At 35.0% G+C, this 26,191-nt stretch overlaps 1 protein-coding gene and 1 pseudogene across 1 annotated transcript; both read left to right on the forward strand.

Moving 5' to 3' along the window:
* The first annotated feature begins 1,429 nt into the window (after nucleotides 1-1,429).
* Nucleotides 1,430-19,337, forward strand: LOC138308416 (E3 ubiquitin-protein ligase ari-1.1-like). The gene is made up of 5 exons (XM_069249396.1): nucleotides 1,430-1,615; nucleotides 6,596-6,620; nucleotides 7,529-7,584; nucleotides 8,680-8,941; nucleotides 17,564-19,337. The coding sequence occupies exons 1-5, from the start codon at nucleotides 1,613-1,615 to the stop codon at nucleotides 18,190-18,192; spliced, it is 975 nt and encodes a 324-aa protein (XP_069105497.1). The 5' UTR covers nucleotides 1,430-1,612; the 3' UTR covers nucleotides 18,193-19,337.
* Nucleotides 19,338-19,518: 181 nt separating this feature from the next.
* LOC138308786 (E3 ubiquitin-protein ligase ari-1.1-like) lies at nucleotides 19,519-25,755 on the forward strand (annotated as a pseudogene).
* The last annotated feature ends 436 nt before the right edge of the window (nucleotides 25,756-26,191 follow it).

Raw genomic sequence — 26,191 nt, forward strand, 5'->3', positions numbered from 1 at the left:
TAGGTCGGGATCTATTTTTTTTTTTTTTGTTTCATTATTTTTTATTGTCTTTCACTCTAAAGTAATGGCTGGAACTGGAGTCTGTGATCGAAATCCCGAATTTAATTTTTTATTATCATTATCATTTTTTTATTTATTATTATTATTTTTTTTTTTTGTAAAAATTAGGGGGTAAAAAAATTAGGGTCGGCGGTCGGATAACCCTAAACTGACATATTTTGGCCAGTGATTCACGTGTTTTTTAGGCAACTATATATTTATATGGAGGCCCAATAATAAGGACGCAGCCCTTCGCGAAGCACTTCTTATGTAACGCATACATGAACATATAAGAAAAACACAATCTTCAAAATTCAATCCTACACACTGACAGCTTCAGTTTGCGGCATTTTTTTACCCAGTGCAAAAAATCCCATCAGCGTGAATGCGATGCTTTGAATTCAGCTCAATATGGTTCAAACGCTTTTATGACCCGACGAACGTAATCTTCATCCGGCAGAAGCTTAGTGCTATTGTTCTTTGTTTGCAAGCGTTGAAGTGATAGACCACCTTCCAATATAATCATCTGACCCAAACGGAATATCTGTTACGTAAAATTATTAAAAAAATTTTCTTTCTCTTGTGTGGGTCTAACTAGATTTGTCCTCTTCTACTTCCAGAATATAACTTCCGTTCACTCGATTGTAGCTCTTCTACTTCTGGAAGCTGGAAATCTTCTGAGAAGACATCTCTTCTTAGAAGAGCGCAAATCGAGTTGAGCTGTGGATTTCCTTCTGAAATGGGGGTTTTGAGACAAGGACAGTGTGAATATATGAATAAAAAAATAAACTGAAAATTCGGCTCCGTTATTTCCATAAATTGAACTTTTTTACATTGTATAATTAATGGTTACTGAAACATCTGGCTGCGTCCTTTAAGGCCTTGCCTTCAGTCATATTACATATACATTTAGATGATAAAGATAGTATATACATTTGACCCGGATCTCTGATGAAACCAACTAGTGTTATCATGTTCTGTCATCCATTGCAATAGAATCAAATAAACAGTACTTAGGCCTTATTGTGCGAAAATACATAATTTTTGATAATTCTATGTTCTAAATGTACTTATTTTGAACGGAAACACTGACTTTATTAACTTGCTTGACGGACACATCCCAGTGAAAAAAATCTACACTAAAATAAATTGTTCTGAATATTACCTAAGGCCAAAAAAATAATATGTCTGTTTAGGGTTACCCGACCGAACCTATTTTTTTACCCCCGACCCTAATTTTTTTTCTCCACTTTTCTACGGAAAAAAATTAAGCACCGGGATTTCGATCTCAGACTCCGGTTCCGGCCATTATTTTAGAGTGAAAGACACTTAAAAAAATCCTCCCTTACGTACCGACCCTATTTGTTTTGCCAATGTAACCCTAAACAGACATTTTTTGGCCTAATACTACACGGTAAATGATTCTGTGATATTAAATTTAATTAGTTTCGATAACGAATTCTTGTATTCGATTAGTCTCACGACTGAAATTCCAGATTATAGTATGACGTCATTATAGGACAATAGATCTCTACTGCGAACACGGGGTTAGTCTCCCTGGAGATTTAAAATCATGGTAAGTAAAGTTATGGTATATAAGTCTCTATATATAGGTGTTCTCGGGGTAATATATTTTTGTACTTTGAATCCATATATTCTGTATTTTTGGAATTTTTCTAATCCACTGAATTATAGACAATTGACAGTCACCAGCACGTATTCAGAATGGTGACGGTTAATTGTCTGTAATAACTCGTTCAAGATTATATTCCGGATCGATACGATATATAGGGTCACGAGCTCTAATAATCATATAATATATAATTGACAAGGTAAAACATAATACATATGGAATTATTCTCTGCTTATATGATACATAAATATCAAAAGTAAATTTTCTACTTTCGTTTTGACTCATGTCGATAAACGTTTTTAAGTTTGTACATAATTATTCACTTTAGAGTTATTCCCCTTTATGTTACCTTTCAAAATAAGTAGATGAAGATTTTAATTTTAAAAAATGTGTATTTTCGCACAATTAAGGAGTACTACTGTTTACTAAATGTTAGTGTATGGTTATAATGGATGACAGAACAGGCCTACACCGACTCCTCGGTTGTGTTGCCGATATATTATTTTACATATTTCTATGGCAAGCCGTTTGGGTTTTTACCCATTGCAATGAAGATATCTGTATTCAAAATAAAGATATCTGTATTTCTACAACTATGAGAGATATCTGTATTTGAATTAGATATATCTTTAATTGAATTAGAGATATCTTCAATTGAATTAGAGATATATGTATTTGAATTACAGATATCTCTATTTAAAATAGAGATATCTCTAATTAAACACGAAATAGAGATATCTCTAATTCAAATACAGATATCTCAATTAAAGATATCTTTATTTCAATTAGAGATATCTGCATTTCATTGTAAATAAAGATATCTGCATTAAAATAAAGTCACTTTAATTCAAATACAGATATATATAATTCAAATACAGATATCTCTCATTCAAATACAGATATCTTTAATTCAATTTAAGATATCTCTATTTCAAATGCAGATCTCTCTAATGGTTGTAGAAATACAGATATCTTTATTTCAAATACAGATATCTCTATTTGAATTAAAGATATCTTTATTTGGCATGAAATAGAAGATATCTGTATTTAACTATCAAATAGGAAAAACGACTGCTCTTTTGACTCTCCGTTTTGCGCATGACGGAAGTAAAGCAGTAGTGACGCAAAATATGGCGGGGAATGCAGACGGTGTTACAACGTTTCCGCTTTCAATATTATTCAATTAAAGCTGCAACAGTTCGCTGTTTTCCAGAGAGCCATGTCCTGTTCTTAAGAAATTCCCGCCAAATAGCAAGTTTATCTGTTTAATCTATGGATTCTTAAAATCCAATTCAATTAAAAGCGCTTCATTAACATTGATCAGGATTAGGGAGTAATCATTATTTTCTTTGTGTTTCAAAATTAATCTTCGTACTGAGCAAACACGTGTAAATACAGATATATTCAAATAGAGATATGAGATATCTGTATTGCAAATTAATTGCAGATATCTCTAATTCAATTAAAGATATCTCTATTTTAAATAGAGATATCTGTATTTGAAATAGAGATATCTGTATTTGAAATAGAGATATCTGTATTTAAAATGAAGACATATCTATAAAAACAAAATTTAAGATATTTTTATTTGAAATAGGGATATCTTTAATTCAAATAGAGATATCTCTATTTTAAATAAAGATATCTTTAATTGGACAATAATTAAATATATCTCTATTTAAAATAAAGATATCTCAATTAAGATTAAAGATATCTGTTATTCAAATAGAGATATCTGAATTTGAAATAGAGATATCTGTAATTTAAAAGAAGATATATCTATTTTCAGTAGAAATAGAAATATCTGTATTTAAATATGACATATCTTTATTCAAATAGAGATATCTTTATTTAAATTACAGATATCTTTAATTAAATAGAGATATCTTCATTTTGAATAGAGATATCTTTAATTTAATAGAGATATCTTCATTTCAATAGGTAAAAAGCCAAACGGCTTGCCATATATTTTAGGTAATATAATCATGTTACATGTTCTTATCTATTTCGCTGCTTATGCCAAATTCAAATAAGAAAATAAAAAAAAATTAAAAAAAAAAAAATAGAAATTTGACTGGCTTTTCACCAACAAGGAATTATGGCCAAGGTCATTCATATTATCTGACTTTGTAGTCCTTTATCTCAGCACGCTACAGACCCACTTTCAGGTCTCCAGACTTGACAGAACTCGACAAAATGTCGTTAAAAAGTTTTAGGTACCGGTGTTTTGGCCCATATGTGACAATGAATAAATGTTATTCATATTTACATACTTGGTAGTCATTTATCTGGTGATGCTTCATGCCCAATAGCATGGCCCTTGTTACCTTTTGACATTGAATGAAGGTCAAGACCATTCATCTCAACAAACTTGGTAGCTCTTTATCTTCAGGCCCGGTTCCACTGGCATTTAGGGAGAATGGATTGCGCACAAAATTTGCTGATATTCGCTGGTCATACGTAATATTCGTAAATCGTACTTGTATCGGTCGCCCAACATCCGCACACGCCCGCAGTTATCCGCAGGTGCAAGCTTTTCCGTTCCGAGGATTTTTGAACAGCACAAAATTTTGATTGCGGTTCAATCATTTGCATTAAATACGCTATTCATACGCAATACATACTCAACACATGCTTATGAAATACGCTGTGTGTGTCCGCTGTTATTCGTTGATATCCGCAACTGACAGGGTTTTGCAGCTAGGTAGCAAACTGGGGCAATGTGTAAAATGTGACAATTTGTAACCAATGCATACTGAGTTAAGCGTTGCATTACATCTAGGCCATGGACTAGGAGGGTCCCACATGCACCTCCCCAAACCCCTGAACTAATATTTTTCTGAACCCTTATGTAAATATTGCATAAGTTGGGATGTGAACATCCCTTTATGACGTCATCAAGATGGCCGCCATCTCGAATTTCACGGAAAAGTGAAAAATAGTCATTTAACATTGACATTTTTCAAGCAAATTTAACAAATGAGGAATGAAAATGACCACATTACATATCAGGACCAAGCAGTCCAATATATGTAGGGATTTGTATGCAGAAAATGAAAAATTAGGATTTAAGCTCAAATAGCAAACTTTTATTCCTAATCAGTTATTTGACCTCTTCCCAATCAGTAAAAAGGCAATAAAATATAAAGAGATGCAAAAGAGAATAATTGGTATACCATCATAAGGATTTCAAAAAATCACCGGGTGCATATACTAGGCATATGATTGTTATTTTTCCAAACCGATGAAACTACGATTTCCTGGTGTATTAGAATTTCTTGAATATAATATTGATTATTGACGATTCATATCTTAACTATTTTGAATTTAAAGTTGGCTGAATATCCAAGTGGGACTTCAAATGTATTCCTATTATAACATAATCCATTTTCATGTTCGAAATTTCGTAGACTAGTAGCGTCTCAAAAAAGATTATTACAGCACAAAGCCAACTAATAGGATATCAAATTAAAACTTAGGTAAGTTGTGTCACTTATAGATGTTGATATGCAAATATACTATTGCAACATACGTTTTCAATATGGTACCTATTTTTGTGCATATCTCTGGTGTATGCGTGGAGACACATAAGTGCTGTACAGTGGTTCTGAGTATAACCTTTTCCAAGCTCGGTGACATTGATCTGTCTTTGCTTATTTCCTGTGTGGTGGTATCAAAGAGAATGACTATACCTTTCAATATAATATGATATATATATATTTATGTATATTATGGCACCTTATGAACTTTATTCTTGCAAAATTGTCATTTTACAAAATTAGGTCACTGTGATTTTATTTTGGACACTAAGTTATATTTTCCAATATGCTTTATTTTCAACATATCAATGCATTATAATTCATGAAAAATCACTCAAAAATATAATTTGACTCCAGCAAAACTGGACAAAATAGAAAGATGTCCTCCCTGTTTAACCCCGAATAACTGACAAGGGACTCCGACCTAACCTTAATCATATGTCAAATCATGATGTCCTAACCCCCGAGTATCTGTAAACAAAAAAATAATGCTTATCGATCATGGCCACCGGAGGGCCTAAAATGACACTCCCCTTTACTCTGACAACATTTATGATTATGTAATGGTCAGTTAGCCGTACCACACAAAATGACATGTTTTACCGTCTTTATTTAGACTCATCATGGCGTCTGAATACCATACGGACACTGTTAAAATAGGGCCCTGCAGGTAGGGCTTTAGAATTTTACCTGCTGTCCCTATTGCATGATCGTAAAAGGCGACTAAACTTAGGATATTATCTTTTCTCTTCTTCCTAACTGACTTTATCTTTCCTAATTCTCCCTTGGCACCGCCTCACTTTTTGGCATTGAGTTGAGCGTTCGCCCCTGTGAGGAAGGCTTTGGGTTTTGTCCACTGGCCGAGTCTATAAAAGTGGTGTTTTTGCTCCTGCTTAGCGCTCAGCATAACGGGAGTGGGACGACTGGTTCGCTCGCTGTCAGTATAATGTGACCGGGTGGAGTGTTTTGCTTGGTGTCTTCGGTGGCATGCATCAGTGATATAGCACTATAAAAAGGGCAACAGTTCCACTATACAAGAAGACACAACATGAATATACTGCAGTCTCCCCAAACACGCACCTCGCACTTCACACACGCTACACACTGCATACATTGGAGGCCGTCCTTACATGTCCCTGGCTGTTAATAGGACGTTAAAATAATCAAACAAACAAACAAGCAAACAAACTATCAAAATACACGCGGTCTGATTTTTACTGATGTTGATCATTCCTTAAAATGATCTACGTACAATATGATATGCCAATATGTTGTAATCCCGGGTCCGTGTGCAGGCGATAATGTTTTACGAAAAGATAACGGTTCAATGAATATTGTGTCAATTGTTTTATGTACTTTATTTTGATTTGTTCTTTATTTCCAGTTTGAATCATTTTGGCGTATGCTTGGTAAGTACTGCCTATAATGTAGAACAAACAGTAAAAACAATTTCATTTCAGAATATGTTTTTGTCTGATGTTTGAACAACTATGACGTTAACGTACTTCAAACTATGTTTCTTGAATAGATATCTGATAATGAAGTTCTGAAAACTATAGATCAATTAAATAACTCTAAGGTTTGTGGGTCAGATTTCCTGATAAATGAGTATTTTATAAAGGGTAAAGAAGTACTTTCGCCATGCCTCGTTGTTTTGTTTAAGATTATTTTAATATGTATTTTTCTAAAAGCTGGTATTTATATAATATCATTCCCATTTTAAGAGAGAAGATAAAATGATCCAAATAATTACATGAAATTAATTAATTTTTGCATCAATTCTTAATGAGCGTGTCCACTATACAGTCCGCCGGGCTCCTCGTGGAGTGTGTGGTCCCAATTTGGGACCACGATGGTATTAAATTTTAACCATGGATATAACTATGGGAAGAAATATCATTGTGATGATTGATCATGATTCTAAATGAAGCGATGTCCATGTGTTTTGGATGGATGTGAGTGTGGATTGTGCATATGTATTTATGTTTGTTTCAAACCGATGAGCTGAAAATCTCAATGTAATAAAAGAACGGAAAAATAACAAAAGGCAACAGGGCAAATCTATCAAAAGCTTCCTCCCGGTACAAATATATACAATACAGTATAAAAATACATACAAATAAATGATTTGCTATTTGAATATAGAAAGTAAACTATAGTTTATGTAAAAACGAAATTATTCCAATTATATATTGTTTGGTTCATTTTTAAATTCATGTACTTTTTTCAGTATGCGTTTTATACTGTACTATGTATGATTTATGTTTTTAATTGATTGGTTAGTTATTGGTAAATATTTCACTTTGGATGTCCCCAGGATATCCCATCTTTAAATACCGCAGGCTGACGGAGACCTCCATCTCCACCATATATGTGAGTGTCATTAAAAATCTTTATTTCCTCCATGATATTGAAGAGTACAATGAAATAATAAAATGTTAAGATCATAGAAATAAATAAAAAAATGTAGATGGAAACTTGGAAAAAAGAAATATATATTGGCACCAATAAGGAAAAGAAATGTGTTTTAAAAAACACACATTAACAAAACAAGCCTTTAACGAACGTATCGAAACTTTGATTCATGAGTTTAATGAGACTATAGCTCTTTGCCCGTATTATGTCATGACAGTAACAGGGTAAATATATTTTTTCAAGTGATTACTTCAAAGCAGATATAATTTCTTGAATCTATTTATATATATGATGTCGATGATACATATGTATAAATAGAAACAAAAAAGTCGGTCTCTCTTTATTGTCATCGTTTTCGCCCAGCAGTTTACAGACGTTTTCATATTCTATACAATTACTCGAATAGTTTTACAAAAGAAAAACTAAAAGACATTCACCCATTTAAAGATTTTTTTATACTTTCTGAGAAAGAATTGTTGACGGACGGACGGACGGACAACCGAAGAAAGGCGATTTGGATTGCCAACCATATTATGTTGGTGGGATAAAAATCATTCTACTTTATTTGCCATCCAGATTGCATTCATATCTCAAATAATTGCAATCTAACAATCCTTCAATTGTTCCATTTGCATTTTGTTTTCTATTTAACTATGTAACATATTTTAGATGCGAATGAAACTTGAATTTTCCGCTTCAACCATTTAACCTGATCAGCTAAGGTCACGTGATGAAAACATGAAATAATTTGAAAAGGCAACAGAAACTCTCTATTTTTCGACAAATTTTCTGTTTCCCATAAATAACCCAGACATTAAAAAAGAATTTAAGCAAGCTGGGTCATTTAACTACATTGTCATTTCCCCTCGCGCGGACTAACTTGGTGTCAGTAAACAGAACCCCCATTCATGTATATAGGTATTACTACACCACATATAGGCTGCATTTATTCACTCATAATGCAGAACATCATTAGAGTAATTAGAGTATGTATGGCAAAATGTAAATGTTAAAATAAACAATAAAGTCGAGTTATTGAATATCTTATCACAGGCCAACCCAAAAACAGTTCATGAGGTCAAATCAGCTGTTTCAAAATCACTTGGGAAAAACGTTGACGATATTGACGTCATAAACGAAACAACAATCCTAAATGACGACGAAGAGAACTTCAAAAATGGTGACATCACTGAAATAATCTTTCATAACCCGCTCAGGCGTGTACCGAGAGGACAAAAAACGATTAGGAAAGACATGTTTGAAGGCGATATGGCGGACGGAGACCGTATCAAAATGTCTTGTGGACATGCAACAAGTAAGTAATGTCGGACGGGGATCGTATCAAAATGTCTTGTGGACATGCAACAAGTAAGTAATGTCGGACGGGGATCGTATCAAAATGTCTTGTGGACATGCAACAAGTAAGTAATGTCGGACGGGGACCTTATCAAAATGTCTTGTGGACAATGCAGCAAGTAAGTAATGTCGGACGGGGACCTTATCAAAATGTCTTGTGGACAATGCAACAAGTAAGTAATGTCGGACGGGGACCTTATCAAAATGTCTTGTGGACATGCAAGAAGTAAGTAATGTCGGACGGGGATCGTATCAAAATGTCTTGTGTAGACCGAATGATTCTGTCTCTAAAATGATTCTGTCTCTAAAATGATTTTTGTTTATTGATATGAACAAATCAGAGATACAAAATAATAAAAAGGTTCATTTTAAGAGACAGAATCATTCGGTCTATGTCTTGTGGACATGCAACAAGTAAGTAATGTCGGACGGGGACCTTATCAAAATGTCTTGTGGACATGCAACAAGTAAGTAATGTCGGACGGGGATCGTATCAAAATGTCTTGTGGACATGCAACAAGTAAGTAATGTCGGACGGGGATCGTATCAAAATGTCTTGTGGACATGCAACAAGTAAGTAATGTCGGACGGGGATCGTATCAAAATGTCTTGTGGACATGCAACAAGTAAGTAATGTCGGACGGGGATCGTATCAAAATGTCTTGTGGACAATGCAACAAGTAAGTAATGTCGGACGGGGACCTTATCAAAATGTCTTGTGGACATGCAACAAGTAAGTAATGTCGGACGGGGACCTTATCAAAATGTCTTGTGGACAATGCAGCAAGTAAGTAATGTCGGACGGGGACCTTATCAAAATGTCTTGTGGACAATGCAACAAGTAATATGTCGGACGGGGACCTTATCAAAATGTCTTGTGGACATGCAACAGTAAGTAAGTCGGCATGTCATCCGGGGATCGTATCAAAATGTCTTGTGGACATGCAACAAGTAAGTAATGTCGGACGGGGATCGTATCAAAATGTCTTGTGGACATGCAACAAGTAAGTAATGTCGGACGGGGACCTTATCAAAATGTCTTGTGGACATGCAACAAGTAAGTAATGTCGGACGGGGATCGTATCAAAATGTCTTGTGTAGACCGAATGATTCTGTCTCTAAAATGATTTTTGTTTATTGATATGAACAAATAAGTAATGTCGGACGGGGACCTTATCAAAATGTCTTGTGGACATGCAACAAGTAAGTAATGTCGGACGGGGATCGTATCAAAATGTCTTGTGGACATGCAACAAGTAAGTAATGTCGGACGGGGATCGTATCAAAATGTCTTGTGGACATGCAACAAAAAAACGATGACTTGGTCATGATAGCTACAAGGCATATACATGAATAACCGTCTATAACGGTCTGGTCACTGCGACCTGATGTCTAAGGCTATACATGTAACTATAATAGACTAAGTGTATTCATTGAATTATACATAAAGTTAATTTTCTAAATATTTAACATTTCCATATAATGGCACAGGGGATCGTATCAAAATGTCTTGTGGACATGCAACAAGTAAGTAATGTCGGACGGGGATCGTATCAAAATGTCTTGTGGACATGCAACAAGTAAGTAATGTCGGACGGGGACCTTATCAAAATGTCTTATGGAAAGTGCAGAAAGTAAGTTATATCGGGCGGGGACCTTGTCAAAACGAGTTGAGGAAATACAACAAGCAAGCAACGGTAGGTGAGGGGAAACTTATGTTGGGGCACATACTTCCTTTTCCTCTAGGTGGTTCCAGTCAATGACTGTACGCACAAAGAAGGAATTCCTGTATTGCTCACAGTCGTGTGTCGGTACCGTGAGGGGTTTTGAATTTCTGGTGACATTTTTTTCAACAACATTTGTGGTGATGTGATTTTCGTAATACTTAGCTTTGATGTTTCTTTTGGTCATGTTAAAACTGGAGGCAGTTCAGGAGGAAACATGCCAGGTATGCAGATATTTCCTTTGAAGATTACACAAAGAGAGCGACGCCCAACTTAAAGTCTGGAGTCTTAAGCATAAAATCGTGCACTTTTGATACAAGTCTGAAATAACACCATTACTTTAACCAAATACAAGGTATTTGAGTACGGGAACCTAAGCGGATCTGGCTTCTGACGGCCATGGTGGTCATTTTTCAAAATGGCCGCCATAAATATGTCGCAAGCGTAATATCTTGAAAACTAAAAAAAGAAGAGTCCTAATTATCTTATAAAACTATATTTTCAGGGTTACTGAATGCAAATATAAAAATTAGTAATTAGTAAAAGCCGTCGGCCATCTTGTTTTTCAAAATGGTTGAATAGAAATATTTATATTCTAATATATTGAAAACTTTTCGATATAGAATTCTAATTCTTGTTCTATACCTATATTTTCAGGGTAATTGAATCAACATATGAACTTTAGTAATGAGTTAAACTGTTGTCGGCCATCTTGGTGTTCAAAATGGCCGACATAGAAATGTTTAAATTCTAATATCTGGATAACTAATTTATATAGAATCCTATATTTTTCCACAAAACCTATATTTTTAGAGTTACTGAATGCAAATATGAACGGTAGTAAATTGGTAAAATATGTTGTCCGCTTTCTTGATTTTCAAAATGGCCGCCTTAGATATACTTAAATTCTTATATCTTAAAAATTAATTGATATAAAATTCATATTTTTGCGTCTATACCTTTATTTTCAAGATTACTGAATGCAAAAAGGAATGTTAATAAGTTTGATAGTTAAATAGTAAAACTATCAGTCATATTGTATTTTTATTCAAAATGGCCGCCACAGAAAAATTTATGTATTTTATGTTATATAATGTACACATTTTGATTCATGAATTGCAATGTAATCAATCTGCTGTCTATGTGTGGGCATTTGTATGATTTGGGAGCATACAGCCAAAAGATACAGAAAACACATCTAACCCGAAAGCATACTGACAACAGCCAAGCCAGTAGGCCGGGATCTAGGGGGGGTCCTCGTGCATCCCCCCACAACTTAACGAACCAATGTTTTTCTGAAGCCTTATGACCCACTGATAACGAAATCGAGAGGTAACATTTATAAACTGGGATGAACTTCCGGTTATGACGTCATCAAGATGGACGCCATCTCGAATTTCACTAAAGATTGAAAAATAGTCATAACATTGACATTTTTCAGCCGAAGAAGACAAATGAGACATCAAAATGACCACAATAGAAACAGCAAATACATATCAGGACCATGTAATCCAATATCTGTAGTTATTTCTACGCAGGAATTGAAAAAATCGGATTTTAAGCTCAAAAATGGTAATTTTTTAGCAAATTTTTCATATTTGGCTTGACACAGCAAAAGTGTTTGCCAACAGCAAACTATTGTTTCTAATCAGTTATTTGACCTCTTATCAATCAGTAAAAACAACACCAACAAAAAAAACAATGTTAACATTGTATAAGCTCCGGTTATGACGTCATCAAGATGGCCGCCATCTCAAATTTCACTAACAATTGAAAAATAGTCATAACATTAACATTTTTCAACCGAAGTAGACAAATAAGGTATCAAAATGATCATAATACAACAACAAATTCATATCGGGACCACATAATTCAATATATGTAGTGATTTCTTGGTAGGAAATGAAGAACTGATTTTAAGCTCAAAAATGATATTATTTTAGCAAATTTTTCATATTTGGCTTGACGCAGCAAAAATGTTTACCAACAACAAACTATTATTCGTGAACAGTAATTTGACCTCTAATCACTCAGTAAAACAATAAAAATATATAGAGATACAAAAAAGAATTATTGTTATACCATCATTTGGTTTACAAAACATCACCGGGTGCGTTTACAGGGTATATGATTGCTGTTTTTTCCAAACCGCTGACACTACAATTTCCGGATGTCTTAGAATTTCCTGAAGATAACATTGGCAATTGACGATTCATATCTTAACACATTTGAATTTTAAGTTGGCTTAATATCTAAGTGGGACTTGACAACTTCCTAACATAATCCATTTTCATGTTCGAAAGTTTGTAGACTAGTAGCGTCTCAAAATGAATTTTTACAGCACAACGCCAACTAAAAGGGTATCAAATTAAAACTGAAGAAAGCATTTGTTTCCGTTAATACCACGACACTTTCCGAAATTTGTTTCCTTTAGAAATAGCGCATCCACTGTTAACTTGGAAATGTCATATGGTTACTGCAGTATTACATATTTCTTTCAATAGTTCTTAATGATAAGCATTATCGTTGTGCGTGCTTTCTCGCCAGAGTGTCGATGAGCTGATGAGCTGATGTGACATTACATTACCGGTTTACCATCGTAGTTCTAACTTGACAACCGTCCATGGCCAGAGGTAACATCAATAACATCGGGTTCGAGGATGTGGGAGCTCATCCTGTTTTCAACCTAGTGATTCACATATCGTATATGATGTTCCAGACCTCTCCGGTAGGATGGAAAAGACATCAGAGCCACATTCTGCGAATGGTTGAGTTGCTTTTCCTTAATTCGTATGAAGCACAATTCCTCAATTTTGTGAACCCTCAGTGACCATAGATGGCACAGGTGGGTTCTGTGAGGTCATAAATGAGGTTTACAGTAAAGTTTCTCTCTTTGCCAAGTCTGGAGAGCACTGTAGAAAACTTTTTCTGGAGAGTCTTCAATGGTGTATCCACGCATACACCAGATGCGACACAACCAGTACCTTCAAGGGACTGGGGAAAGTCTGACCAATAAAATTTAACATTAATGACCTCATTAAAGACCTCGAGGATATCACCTGTGCCATCTATAGTCGCACAAGTGTCCACAAGGTTGATGTATGGTGCTTGAATCATTCCACAATTCGAAGAATCTGGATCTGGTGTAATTTCCTGAGAGGTCTGAAACAGCATATACGATATGTTAGAATCTGAAGGAGATCCCACATCCCTGAACCTGTTGTTCCTGATATAAACTCTGGCCATGGATGGGTCATGAAAGATGACAGGCTAGAACACCACTGGTAATGTAGTGTCACATCAGCTCATCGACATCGAAGACGACGCTCTGGCTTTCGACGAATTGGATACTGATATCTCGATTACTCTGATTTGGACTGCATGTACCAGCTACCAGACATGCCGAGTCACGTCAGAGGATAGTGCAGTGAGGCGGGAAAGCACGCACAATGATAATGGCTATAATTGAGATTCAGTGAAAGAAATATGTGACATTGTGGTAACCATCTGACATTTTGTTTATACTATGCATAGGAAATAAATGAAACAGTGACTTGTCCTACCTAGATATTCTGTCAACTTTACATTCATGTTTCATACTTATAAATCGCCAATAGTCAAACTTATTTAAGGAACTTATAATACACCAGGAAACTGTAGTGTCAGCGGTTTGGAGTTAGAAAAATAGCATATACCCAGTATACGCACCCGGTGATGTTTTGTAAACTTAATGATGGTATAACAATAATTCTTTTTTGTATCTCTATATATTTTTATTGTTTTACTGAGTGATTAGAGGTCAAATAACTGTTTATGAATAATAGTTTGTTGTTGGTAAACATTTTTGCTGCGTCAAGCCAAATATGAAAAATTTGCTAAAAAATTATCATTTTTGAGATTAAAATCCGTTTTTTTCATTTCCTACCAAGAAATCACTACATATATTGAATTATGTGGTCCAGATATGAATTTGTTGTTGTATTATGATCATTTTGATACCTTATTTGTCTACTTCGGTTGAAAAATGTTAATGTTATGACTATTTTTCAATTGTTAGTGAAATTTGAGATGGCGGCCATCTTGATGACGTCATAACCGGAGCTTATACAATGTTAACATTGTTTTCTTTGTTGGTGTTGTTTTTACTGATTGATAAGAGGTCAAATAACTGATTAAAAACAATAGTTCGCTGTTGGCAAACACTTTTGCGGTGTCAAGCCAAATATGAAAAATTTGCTAAAAAAACTACCATTTTTGAGCTTAAAATCCGATTTTTTCAATTCCTGCGTAGAAATAACTACAGATATTGGATTACATGGTCCTGATATGTATTTGTTGTTCTATTGTGGTTATTTTGATGCCTCATTTGTCTTCTTCGGTTGAAAAATGTCAATGTTATGACTATTTTTCAATCTTTAGTGAAATTCGAGATGGCGGCCATCTTGATGACGTCATAACCGGAAGTTCATCCCAGTTTATACAATGTTACCTCTCGATTTCGTTATCAGTGGGTCATAAGGCTTCAGAAAAACATTGGTTCGTTAAGTTGTGGGGGGAGGGCGGGGGATGCACGTGGACCCCCTCCCCCTCTAGATCCCGGCCTACAGTCTTTTAGCTTCATTAGCGCTAAGCGCTAAGCAAGAACAGAGACTACCACTTTTACAGACTAGGGTGTCCCGGCCAGGGGACATAACCAGAGCCTTCCTCATATTCTTAACTCACGGTCAAGAGTGTGGCGATGTAAAGAGATACTTTATGAAGAAGACACAACGTAAGATCCCAAATTTATTCGCATTTGACGATAATGCAGTGCCAAGTATCATATAAACACACTACTTGCAGTATAGTTGCATATTGGTCCATCCAGGTGAGCCACTAAGCCATATAGTAGACTCAGATCACAAACATTTACCTTTGACCTCAGCTTCAGAAAGAAAAAAAGCATGTCTGATCTCTCTAGCGGTTAGTATAAGGTACTACAACATTATACGATGTACATTGGTCCTGTAGGCGAGGGAATTGCGACCTTTTGCCATATTCAACAGAGCCCTTTAGTTCGTCAAATTAATGTTACTATCTTAGGAATTCATTTTCAAGCAAAGAGAGAATTATAAACTAGCTTCGAGCTCAAATATATCATTATCATATGATAATAAGTAACAGACAGAACTAGCTGCTACACTAGATCTAGATTACGGTGGTCTGCATAGAATGGTTATTCCGATCTCATCAATCGAGTTAGTTTAGAAAAGTTAAACATAAACAAAACTATGCTTAATATCCCACTGCAAGTGCGTTTAAAACTGGATCAATAAATATTATATATTATTAATTAAATGCTGTAGGTAGAGCGTTAGAAGTGTACCTGTTGTCTCAATATTGTATGATCTTAAAAGAAGACTTGATTTGGGATCTTATCTGTATTCGTAACATCCGACTTGACAATACTTTACCATTTGATTCGGGGTGGGTATTCGCCTCGTTAAGGAAGGCTCTGGGGGTTCTGTTTCCTGGTTGAGACATGCTATTTTCTATGAAGTTGATAGTTCCTTGTGCTGCTAAGCGCTGAACATAAAGGAATGAGTTTACTGGTTTGCACATTATCAGCACAATATTACCAGGTGGGTTGTTAAGCGACATGCTTGATTGGGATAGTACTATAAAAATTGAAAGAATATTACATGGAGACACAATACGAACGTACAGCAACTTCTTGAAACATACATCCATACACGCAACGAACTGCTTACACGGGGATCTTGGCTGTTTAAAGAAAGTCAAGCCAAATCAACCAACCAATCAACTCATGGTTTAAAAATTGTTTGACAATAGTTAAATTTATTCAAAAGTAGCAATTTTTTTGTAAAAAAAGAATTGGTCACCCTTTTTTATGAATATATCACACCAGAAACAAACCACCACAGACTATGCTTATGTATTAGTTTTCGATATACTTGAAAATCCTCGTATCCGTTTCAGGACAATGTAACAAATGGATTTCCATAACAGTCAAAAAGAAACATCACAGTGACTTGATTTTGGTATGTGCTATACCGCCTTACCTTATAGGATTACCCAAACACCAACTTCCAATGCCTTATAGTACATTAGATAATGTCCAGACAAGACAATGCAATAAATGATATCATTGCGGAGCCCCTAAATTTAACTTGGGCCGTAAAACTCAAACTCAAACACACAAATGGACCAAAAAAGGAACACGACACCAACTTACAAATTCCTCTCTCGGGAGTTCCCGGTCAATCGCAAACGGTTCTTGTAAAACAAATACAATTTTAATCATAACTAAGCCATGCATTGAAAATATCTTCAAAGTTAATAAAAATAAAAAATACGGCCAACAGCTTTTATCAGTTCTTAACATATTATATACATAGGTATATACATAATACAAGGACACTTTATAAATTAGCTTTCATGTTATTAGATATCAATTAATCTACGATGGCCGTTTTGATAAACAAGATGGCTAACAACAGCTTTTACCAATTAGTGATGTTCATATTTGCATTCAGTTACACTGAAAATAAAGATATAAAACAAAAATTAGGATTCTATATCAGTTAGTTATCAAGATATTATAATTGAAGTATATCTAAGACGGCCATTTTGAAAAACAAGATTGCTGACAACAGCTTTTGCCCATTACTAATATTCACATGTGTATGTGTGTTTTCATGTTATAATATGTCTATTTAAAACCTCATTGATGATTAATTCGGATAATTAATCTTGAGAATTTCCTGAGTAGAGTGATGGAGTTATAATAAAGTTTTTATATTACTTTATTGCACGGACTTACATGTTCCATTATAGTTTTCTGAATTCGGTTTCAGCTCCGGACAACCTGTATAGATATTGTTTTAGCAAGCTCAACAGCCGTGACCTGGAATTCAAGTGTATGAAATGCGATGAAATTTGGGAATTTCCAGAAATATCCAAGAAAGCAGATATGACCGATGACGAGTCGGAATTTTTCTCCAGGAAAATGACAAAAGTTTTTATTGAAAACTCCAACGATATCCGTGAATGTCCTGTTTGTAGGATTACCTGTACAAGACAGAACACGGAAGATAAAAGAGTGGAGTGTGTGGTTTGTAAGAAAGAGGGGAAAGCCATGTACACGTTTTGTTGGGACTGCAATGAACTATGGGAAATATTTCACTGTTGTAAGAAAACTAAAATCAAGCACGCACAAGAAATCCTTGATAAATGTGAGCTAGTCACCATGTCATATAGTCTTATACCTAATGTACCAAAGGTTCGCGCATGTCCAAAATGTAAAGTGCTCATCGAACACGACGGCGGATGTAAGACAATGGATTGTGGTAATTCAACATGTAAACTTACTTTCTGCTTCAGCTGCCTGAAGTCCGCAGATCAGTATGGGAATCTTCCGTGTGGTGAATATAGTTCCATTTGTGAGGTGGCACCTATTCAGAGACTTACACGCAAAAGAAAGTAAAATAAGTGGGACTTAATTTGCTATAATGCATGATCGTTTCCAGAACACGGCCCTTTTTTATTTAACTTGAATAGTTTTGATATGTTATGGGGATATAAATCAGAATGGATACTAGATATACCGTGAAGCATCGGTTTATACTCATTTTTGTGATTATTATATATGTAGTTTCGAATATTAAAATCAATATATTGATCAGAGTGGAGTCTGGCCACCACGTAGGCAAGTCATTGGCATCATTGATCAGAGTGGAGCCTGGCAACCACGTAGGCAAGTCATTGGCATCATTGATCAGAGTGGAGTCTGGCCACCACGTAGGCAAGTCATTGGCATCATTGATCAGAGTGGAGTCTGGCCACCACGTAGACAAGTCATTTGCATCATTGATCAGAGTGGAGCCTGGCCACCACGTAGACAAGTCATTGGCCTCATTGATCAGAGTGGAGTCTGGCCACCTCGTAGACAAGTTATTGGCATCATTGATCAGACAAACAGGAATATTTGTATAATTATATCCTATATACTTTACATATATGTGTGTGTACGAATAACTGCAGTCCTTGGTGTGTGTTATGAATTGATGGACATCTTACGGATATTCCGTCTTTGCATATTACAGAATTACCTCCCTTGTGGGTAGATATCCATTGTGACTTCATTATTTTGTGAGCTAAATTCACACCGTTTTCCTCCGAAAATTATGACGTTACGCTCAAAAACACCTGACGTCACAATCAATACCTACCTGCAAGGGCAAATAACTCAGTAACCATGAATTGTGTATATATGGTTCGTTGAGTATATCTTTACCAGTTTGAACATTAAAGTTCATACCAAACGAACACTTAGAAAATAGATTCACATAAGCTTATATTTTGAATTAATTCCTATTCACTAAATTATGGTATTGCAATTATACTAACTTACATTCAATGGATATGATACTGTTTAAACTAAATTCCAAATTTGAATTATTGCATTTTAATTGTAATCGCTTACTTTCAATTAGCTAAATATTGTTTAAAGTAAATTATAAATTTGAATTATTACATTGTAATTGTATTCATTTACGTTCAATGATTAACATATTATTTATTTAATGGATAATGACGTAAACGTTTTAGCCAATGAAAATGTTCCTTACAATTAAGTTTGAATTATTAGTTGAAATAAAAAAAAAGTGGTGAAGCGTAGTGATATTTGTTTTTATTGTAGACCGAGAGTATAACACAAAACACATTATTTTTCAAAGTGAATTATCCTGTTAAAACAAAATTACTAAATGAATTCGCTGCAAATTTTACTGAATATCCTCATTATGCATAATGGAAAGACATTCAGCAAAATCACATTTTATCAAAACTTTACATGAATATTTTATCTTACCGAAACACCGGGCATCAGAGCAAAATCATTTACTCCCGATAATTAATAATGGACTGTTCCAACCTTTGACTAAGAAGAGTTCAAACGATTCTATAGGGGTGAACACGTTAATACTTGACTTCACGTCATGATAGCTTGGTATGTCATACCACTGTCTGTTTATAACGAGTTGAGGTATTTCTTTGTGAAATATCAATACAAAAAGGGCAATAGTGATACGTATATAGTATTGAAAGTCCGCACATAAAATTGAATACTCGGACAGGACGAAATACTGCAGCAGACACTTACTTGGCAGTAGTTTCATGTTGTTGATCATTTGAGATAAGTTTAGGTGATTACATGATTACTATAAAACAAATTTCAGATACAAATTGAAAGTAGATTTTTTTAACATGAAGGTAAGTGATAGGTTATTAAAATTCGAGATAGAAATTGAAAATAACAACAAAAAATGGAGCAATTTTCGAGATAAAGAAAGTGGGTAGGATGTGCTTGTTCGGTGTCTTCAGCGGCATATGTCAGTGGGGTAGCAATATAAAAGGCAAAAGTGCCGCTATCACAAGGAGACACAACATGAATATACCGCAGTCTTAAAATACGCGCACCACACGGTTTATTAGTTTACCGTCATATTAACAGTAAGGGACATGTTAGGGCGTGCCAGGTTTGTTAGTGGAGGAAAGCTGGAGTACCCGTAGAAAACCCACTGACCAGCGGTCAGTACCTGGCAACCGTACCTGAAACCACACACACTGATCCTACACTCTACACACATCATACATAGGAGACCGGCCTTAAATGACATTGGCTCTTAGTGGGACATTAATCTAATCAAATTATTAAATACACAATTTAAACTTCTGATAACGATATAGAGTTAAAAAAAAAGCTGATGATGAATTGCGAGGCATTCCGCTACAGATGCAATCTATATAGGGCTATGATAAAATAATTATCATTTATAAAACAGCACAGGACAGTTTACCATATCTTCATACAGCGGAGATTTACAGTCATGGTAAGTTTACACTATGTATAATTTGTATTGTATAATTATGAGAGTAAATACAACATGTAGTTACTATAACGTCAGACAATGTTGTACCTTTCATCAGGTTCCACTTTTATCGCTAAATTCTCTTCGTTATTAGATCAACCGACCAAAGACATATAACGTCTGTGGTAGGAAGATTAAAAGAATCTTTCATGGTCTATCAAATGGACAGGGTTATCTCAACCCTCGTAAAAGATTTTGGCATTTCAACCCGAGGCTTGTCCACTTGACAGAACCATGTAAGATTCTTTTTCTCCCATACTCATCTGAAAAAAATATGAAATTCCCGTTGTTTTCCAGCTTTTTCATCGCGTAATGATCACAGAAACGTCGATATGCGTCAAAATTGATGACGTTATCGACAATGCACGCCGCATATATTGATGACGTCACCTTATTGTCTAGCGCGTGTGAGCTTCCTTACACCCCTCCTGTGTAAAATAGAGTTATTTTTCCCTAGCAACCACGATGAAGTATGGAGAAAATATATTCCGTAGGATTCTAACGATATTCTGATTAGCTATATATTTAAATTAATTTAATTGGTTAAACATATTACACTTTATCCTCAGACCAAGTCAACAATAGTATAACATTGGTATAATAGTGTTGTTTAAAAGCATTGAAAGTCTGCACATTTATAATGTCTTCATCATGGTACAATTTGACCGATACGGTAGAAATACTGTAATAACGTCTCAATTAATGTCTGTTGGTAGGGAGTCCTGTTTACCAAACCTAGCCGTTCCACACATGAACGGTGTGGTAAGTAATTAAACAGCCATGTTTTAATTCAATTTACAACAAAATGTTTGTTTGGTATGTTTGTTTGTTTGTTTGTTTGTTTGTTTGTTTTCATACAGATAGAAAATGTCGATCAATCTTTGCTGAAGTTGACCTTTTAAAGTTTTGTATTAATTCGACAAAATATAAAATAATCATATAGTTTTGTTAGTATTACGGTTTGTTATCAACTGAATGTGTATACTTTGCATTCCGATATCTTTGTGATCAGCCAGTGTTCAAAGGGCGTGTTCGTGTTTGTATTCATGTGATAGTATTGATCTTACTGATGTATTGCACCAACAATATCACCACTGCTGTTTACGCTGAGCTGCCAAAGAATAATGTTTATCATGTCCTGTTTCAATGATATTGATTTCATTTCACAATATGATCTTCATTTGATAACATGCAATTTATTTCACAAGTTTATCATACACTATATGAAAATGTAAGTCGGTATTTTAATTACATACCGACAAATTTAAAGTTTGCAATGTGTAAAATTGAATTATTATTATTGATATTTGATCTCATTTAGAGTTTTCAGAATATAGGTTTAGATATCGCAGAGTGGCAGGGACCTCCATCTGTATCGTAAATGTGAGTACCAACAATCATTAAAATGGGTTTCTAGTATACGCATACTGTAGCAATAAACAGACGAGGAAAAGAAATGTGTAACTTGTATTAGACATCACAATAAAATGGAAATAGTATAGCGACCTCGCAATTTCGACCTCAATTCAAGATCGGGAGATAGCGAGAGGGCGAGTCGAGGCTCGCGATCTCGCGACTTCGTACAAGGAGGCAGCGATTTGCTCATGCGTATATTTGTTTTGCAAAGTTGTTTATTTTCAAATCATTTTATAAATATTTCAAATTCAATCTCAATAAGTAGGTAAACAATGCTGAGTAAGAATACAGTGGAATTTGCAGCCATCTTACTTAATATTTGCTAAATTAGATGATAGTTGTAGAAAGACTGCTTACATGTAATTATTAAAAGTAGGTTTTGCCCAACCAAATAAATATATTTTTTTGTAACACCCGTAAAACGGAAGAAAAGATGAAAAACAAATTAAAAGATACCTCCATTTAATTTCTTTATGCGTATGATATTGAACAAATGATTCTTTAATACAAAATTGAAGGAAAACCTTTATTTATTACGATGTCAAATTGACTGAATAGTATGCAAATGAAGCTGCGATGGATTGGGTTGTCGAAGTTTCGCGCATGCGTATTGTTGCGTATTAAAAGTAAACAAAATCGCTGAACGCGGAAATTAGAATGGAATCTGCAGCACCCTAGGATATCTCTGGGGAATGAAAATCAGAGATGGCATGTAGCACAAGAAGAAACAGACGTCGCATTTCATGCGGAGTGCTAGGATTCTGTTGGACTCGTGTTGCAAGTGGCGAGTTAATTGTCGGCGGACATGCAGTGACAGTGACATGTAACTACATGTATTTGATGTACTAAGCTAGCGAGCGTATGTCAGTAACATGAAGTGTTGTTCATTATATGATATGCATAAACAACGCATCGCACTTCGATTTGTTGTTTTTTACTAGTTATTCCGTGTCAGGACTGTCACTGCTATCTGGAAATTGTCGGACGCTTCCGTTTGTCGATGCGGCCTCGTTTTGGGAAAAATAAGCCATTGTTTGATGTAAAGCTTGACTTCGCTCTATTTTAAGAGGAGTATTTTCCTGGTCAAGCCCGGCAACTCACCTTTTATATTGTTTGCTTGATGCATTGAAATGGTCTGAAGATTTCCCTATGTACAGGGAAATGTTAACTTCATAGTCTTTATATTTCTAAAACCTTCCTTTAGATATACAGATTTTGTCATTTTCATATCTATACTTTTGAACGGATTTATTTTTCTTTTCTTTTTTTCCTCTTCCGTTTTTTTTCCGGAAGCTGTATTTTCAACAGTTTTTCAAATCCATTTTTATCACTCATTTTGTAATAGACGCGTTGCAAGCTTGGGATTTCGCCTCGCAACCTCGTGACAATGCCCTCGCAATCACGCGACCTCGATTTTCGGTCAAGTCGCGTAGTCGCGAGATTGTGAGGTAGCCCTAACTAGCCACCATCAAATAAAACAAAGTCGTATTTTATGGCTTTTTATAACTGAAAACATCATAACGTTAAGCGAACTGCAACAAATATATTCAATAACTTATAAACTGTGTTGTGTTTACATAGGACTGAAAAACATATATACTTAATATATTTGTCGGTCAAGACTGGATAAATATCAATATATTTACATCTGCAGTGCAATGAAATGATGCATACGGGCAGACCATGAAGCCAAGTTGTAGTCCAAAATTTGTGCGGGAATTTTGCAGTTATGTTTCCATCTAAAAACATATAAAGCATAAAAACAAAAATGTTACAACGCATAAATGTTGTAACCAATTTTTATAAAGCATCATATTGTGTTTGTCCATTTGAATGACTTTCACAGCTTAATTCAACAAACCTTATGGTTTTTAATAGATTACTTCAGGAAAAGATAATAAGTGTACAGTATCAACGAAAAGCTTTTGCCTTTTGTGACTCTATACAATTATCTAACTCGTTTTAAATTTGCATTTTATAGATTTAAACCCATTTTTATTAAGGTACCTTTAAGAAGATACAGGACATATATTATCATTGTATACTAGAAAATGTATTATCAGGTACCACAGGCTGATGTACCAACAACTGTTCGTGAGGTCAGGTCAACTGTTTCAAAGTCACTCGGAATAAAAACTGACAAAATTGAAGTCATCAAAGACACAAAGATACTAAAGGATGATGAAAAGGAATTCCGAACTGACGACATTACTGAAATCATGATCATAAGAAAAGATAGACGAATGCCAATCAGAGAGAGGACAAGCGATGAAGACATGTTTGAAGGTGATATGGCGGACGGGGATCGTGTCAAAATGAGTTGTGGACATGCAGCAAGTAAGTAATGTCGGGCGGGGACCGTGTCAAAAGCTGTTATGGTCAAAAAACAATCATAGACGGGACCATTTCAAAATGTAATTGGAAAGTAATACAGGAAGGGAATCTACAGGAAGTAAGTATTGACAAATGGAAACTGTCATTAATAAGTAATTATGACAGACGGGGACAAATGTCGTGTGGATGACGAACAACAATCGTGCCAAAATCTGTTTTGGACCGATAAGTTACGGAGATTGTATCAAAATCTGATTTTGACATGTTTGCCTAGAATGCATCAAATAAGGAGGGTTTGCGGTGGGTATCAATGGAATTATATTTTAAGTACTGTAGATAGTCAAAATTTATATGTGTTTTCATGCACAACAGTTACTGTAAACATAAGAAAAAACATGACCGACCAAAAAAAACAACAAAAAAAAAAACAACGAATACACAACATTTTCGGAAAAACCTCACTCAAGAACATTTATTGATTGTATAAACCTCGAGTAATGACTTTGGATGTATAAATATGGACATAATTATTAATCTTCATCGCTTATACTGACGTGTGACAGCATTGACTCATAATTGTTTATGTAACGTTAACACTAAAGAAACTTAAGGTGTTGTCTTCGAAAACTTTGTACAACGTTCTATAGACTTGTGTCTCTGGCACATTTTAAAATCAACATTAACTTTTGAGCATATGTCTATAAAGGCGTGAATTTATTATTTATTTACATTCTGTGATATTAACTGGTCAATGTATTGTCTGGTTTCTAATTAGACGTTATTTAATTTTGGGTTTACTATGGTTTCAGCCCCTGAAAACCTGTATAGATATTGCCTTACCAAGCTCAATAGCTGTGACCTGTCGTTCAAGTGTATGCAATGTGATGAAGTTTGGGAATTTCCAGAGATATCCAAGAAAGCTGATATGACCGATGACGAATCTGTATTTTTCTCCAGGAAAATGACAAAAGTTTCCATCGATTATAACGATGATATAAGACAATGTCCTACCTGTGGGATCCATTGTACAAGACTGAGCCCACACAATAAACAAGTGGAGTGTGTCTATTGTATGAGAGACGGAAAATCCGTGTACGCTTTCTGCTGGGAATGTGTTGTACCTTGGGATCCAGGTCACAATTGTGAAAAAGATAACATAAACATTTCCCAGCGCACTCTTGATAACTGCGAGCGCGTCAAAATGCAATTCAGTAACATACCTAATGTACCAAAAGTTCGAGCATGTCCAGAATATAAAACTTTAATCGAACACGACGGCGGATGTAAGACAATGTATTGTCGTAATCCAAAATGTCGTCATTACTTTCTGCTTCAGCTGTCTGTTTATAGCGAATCAACAGGGCTAGCATATTAAAAACATATCAACTCACTTTCTTAAGAACAGTGTAACATGGAAATATAATTATTGATAACTTTATTTCAATTATTGAATATTACCAGCCTATTTTATCTTAAAATACCGCAGAGATGGCAGAACCTCTGTCTTCTAAAACATACGTGAGTCAAAAGCCTTGAGTAAAGAAACCTATATTCGCCTAGCCTTTAAGTCGTATTGTATTAGCATGTGAGATTAGGCATATGTTGCAAAGTTTTGAGGATTAATACAGAGTTTCTTTTAAAAATATTATAATGATTATATTGCAGTTGAAAGTATAACTTTGAGTGATGCTAACGCCGTTTCGCGATCGTGTTCATTTGAAATATTTCTCGAGCATTTCAATAAAACCGGGTTCCACTGTTGTACGTAGTCGTATAGCGCCAGTTAAAGAAGGTAAACTGAAT

The sequence above is a fragment of the Argopecten irradians genome, chromosome 15, assembly GCF_041381155.1.
Source record: "Argopecten irradians isolate NY chromosome 15, Ai_NY, whole genome shotgun sequence".
Lineage (NCBI taxonomy): Eukaryota > Metazoa > Mollusca > Bivalvia > Pectinida > Pectinidae > Argopecten > Argopecten irradians.

What these genes read in the sequence shown, in the direction of transcription:
- LOC138308416 (XM_069249396.1), top strand. An exon ending in ATCATTTTGGCGTATGCTTG is followed by an intron (nt 6,621 to 7,528) that starts GTAAGTACTGCC and finishes GGATGTCCCCAG; the next exon opens with GATATCCCATCTTTAAATAC. An exon ending in CCTCCATCTCCACCATATAT is followed by an intron (nt 7,585 to 8,679) that starts GTGAGTGTCATT and finishes ATCTTATCACAG; the next exon opens with GCCAACCCAAAAACAGTTCA.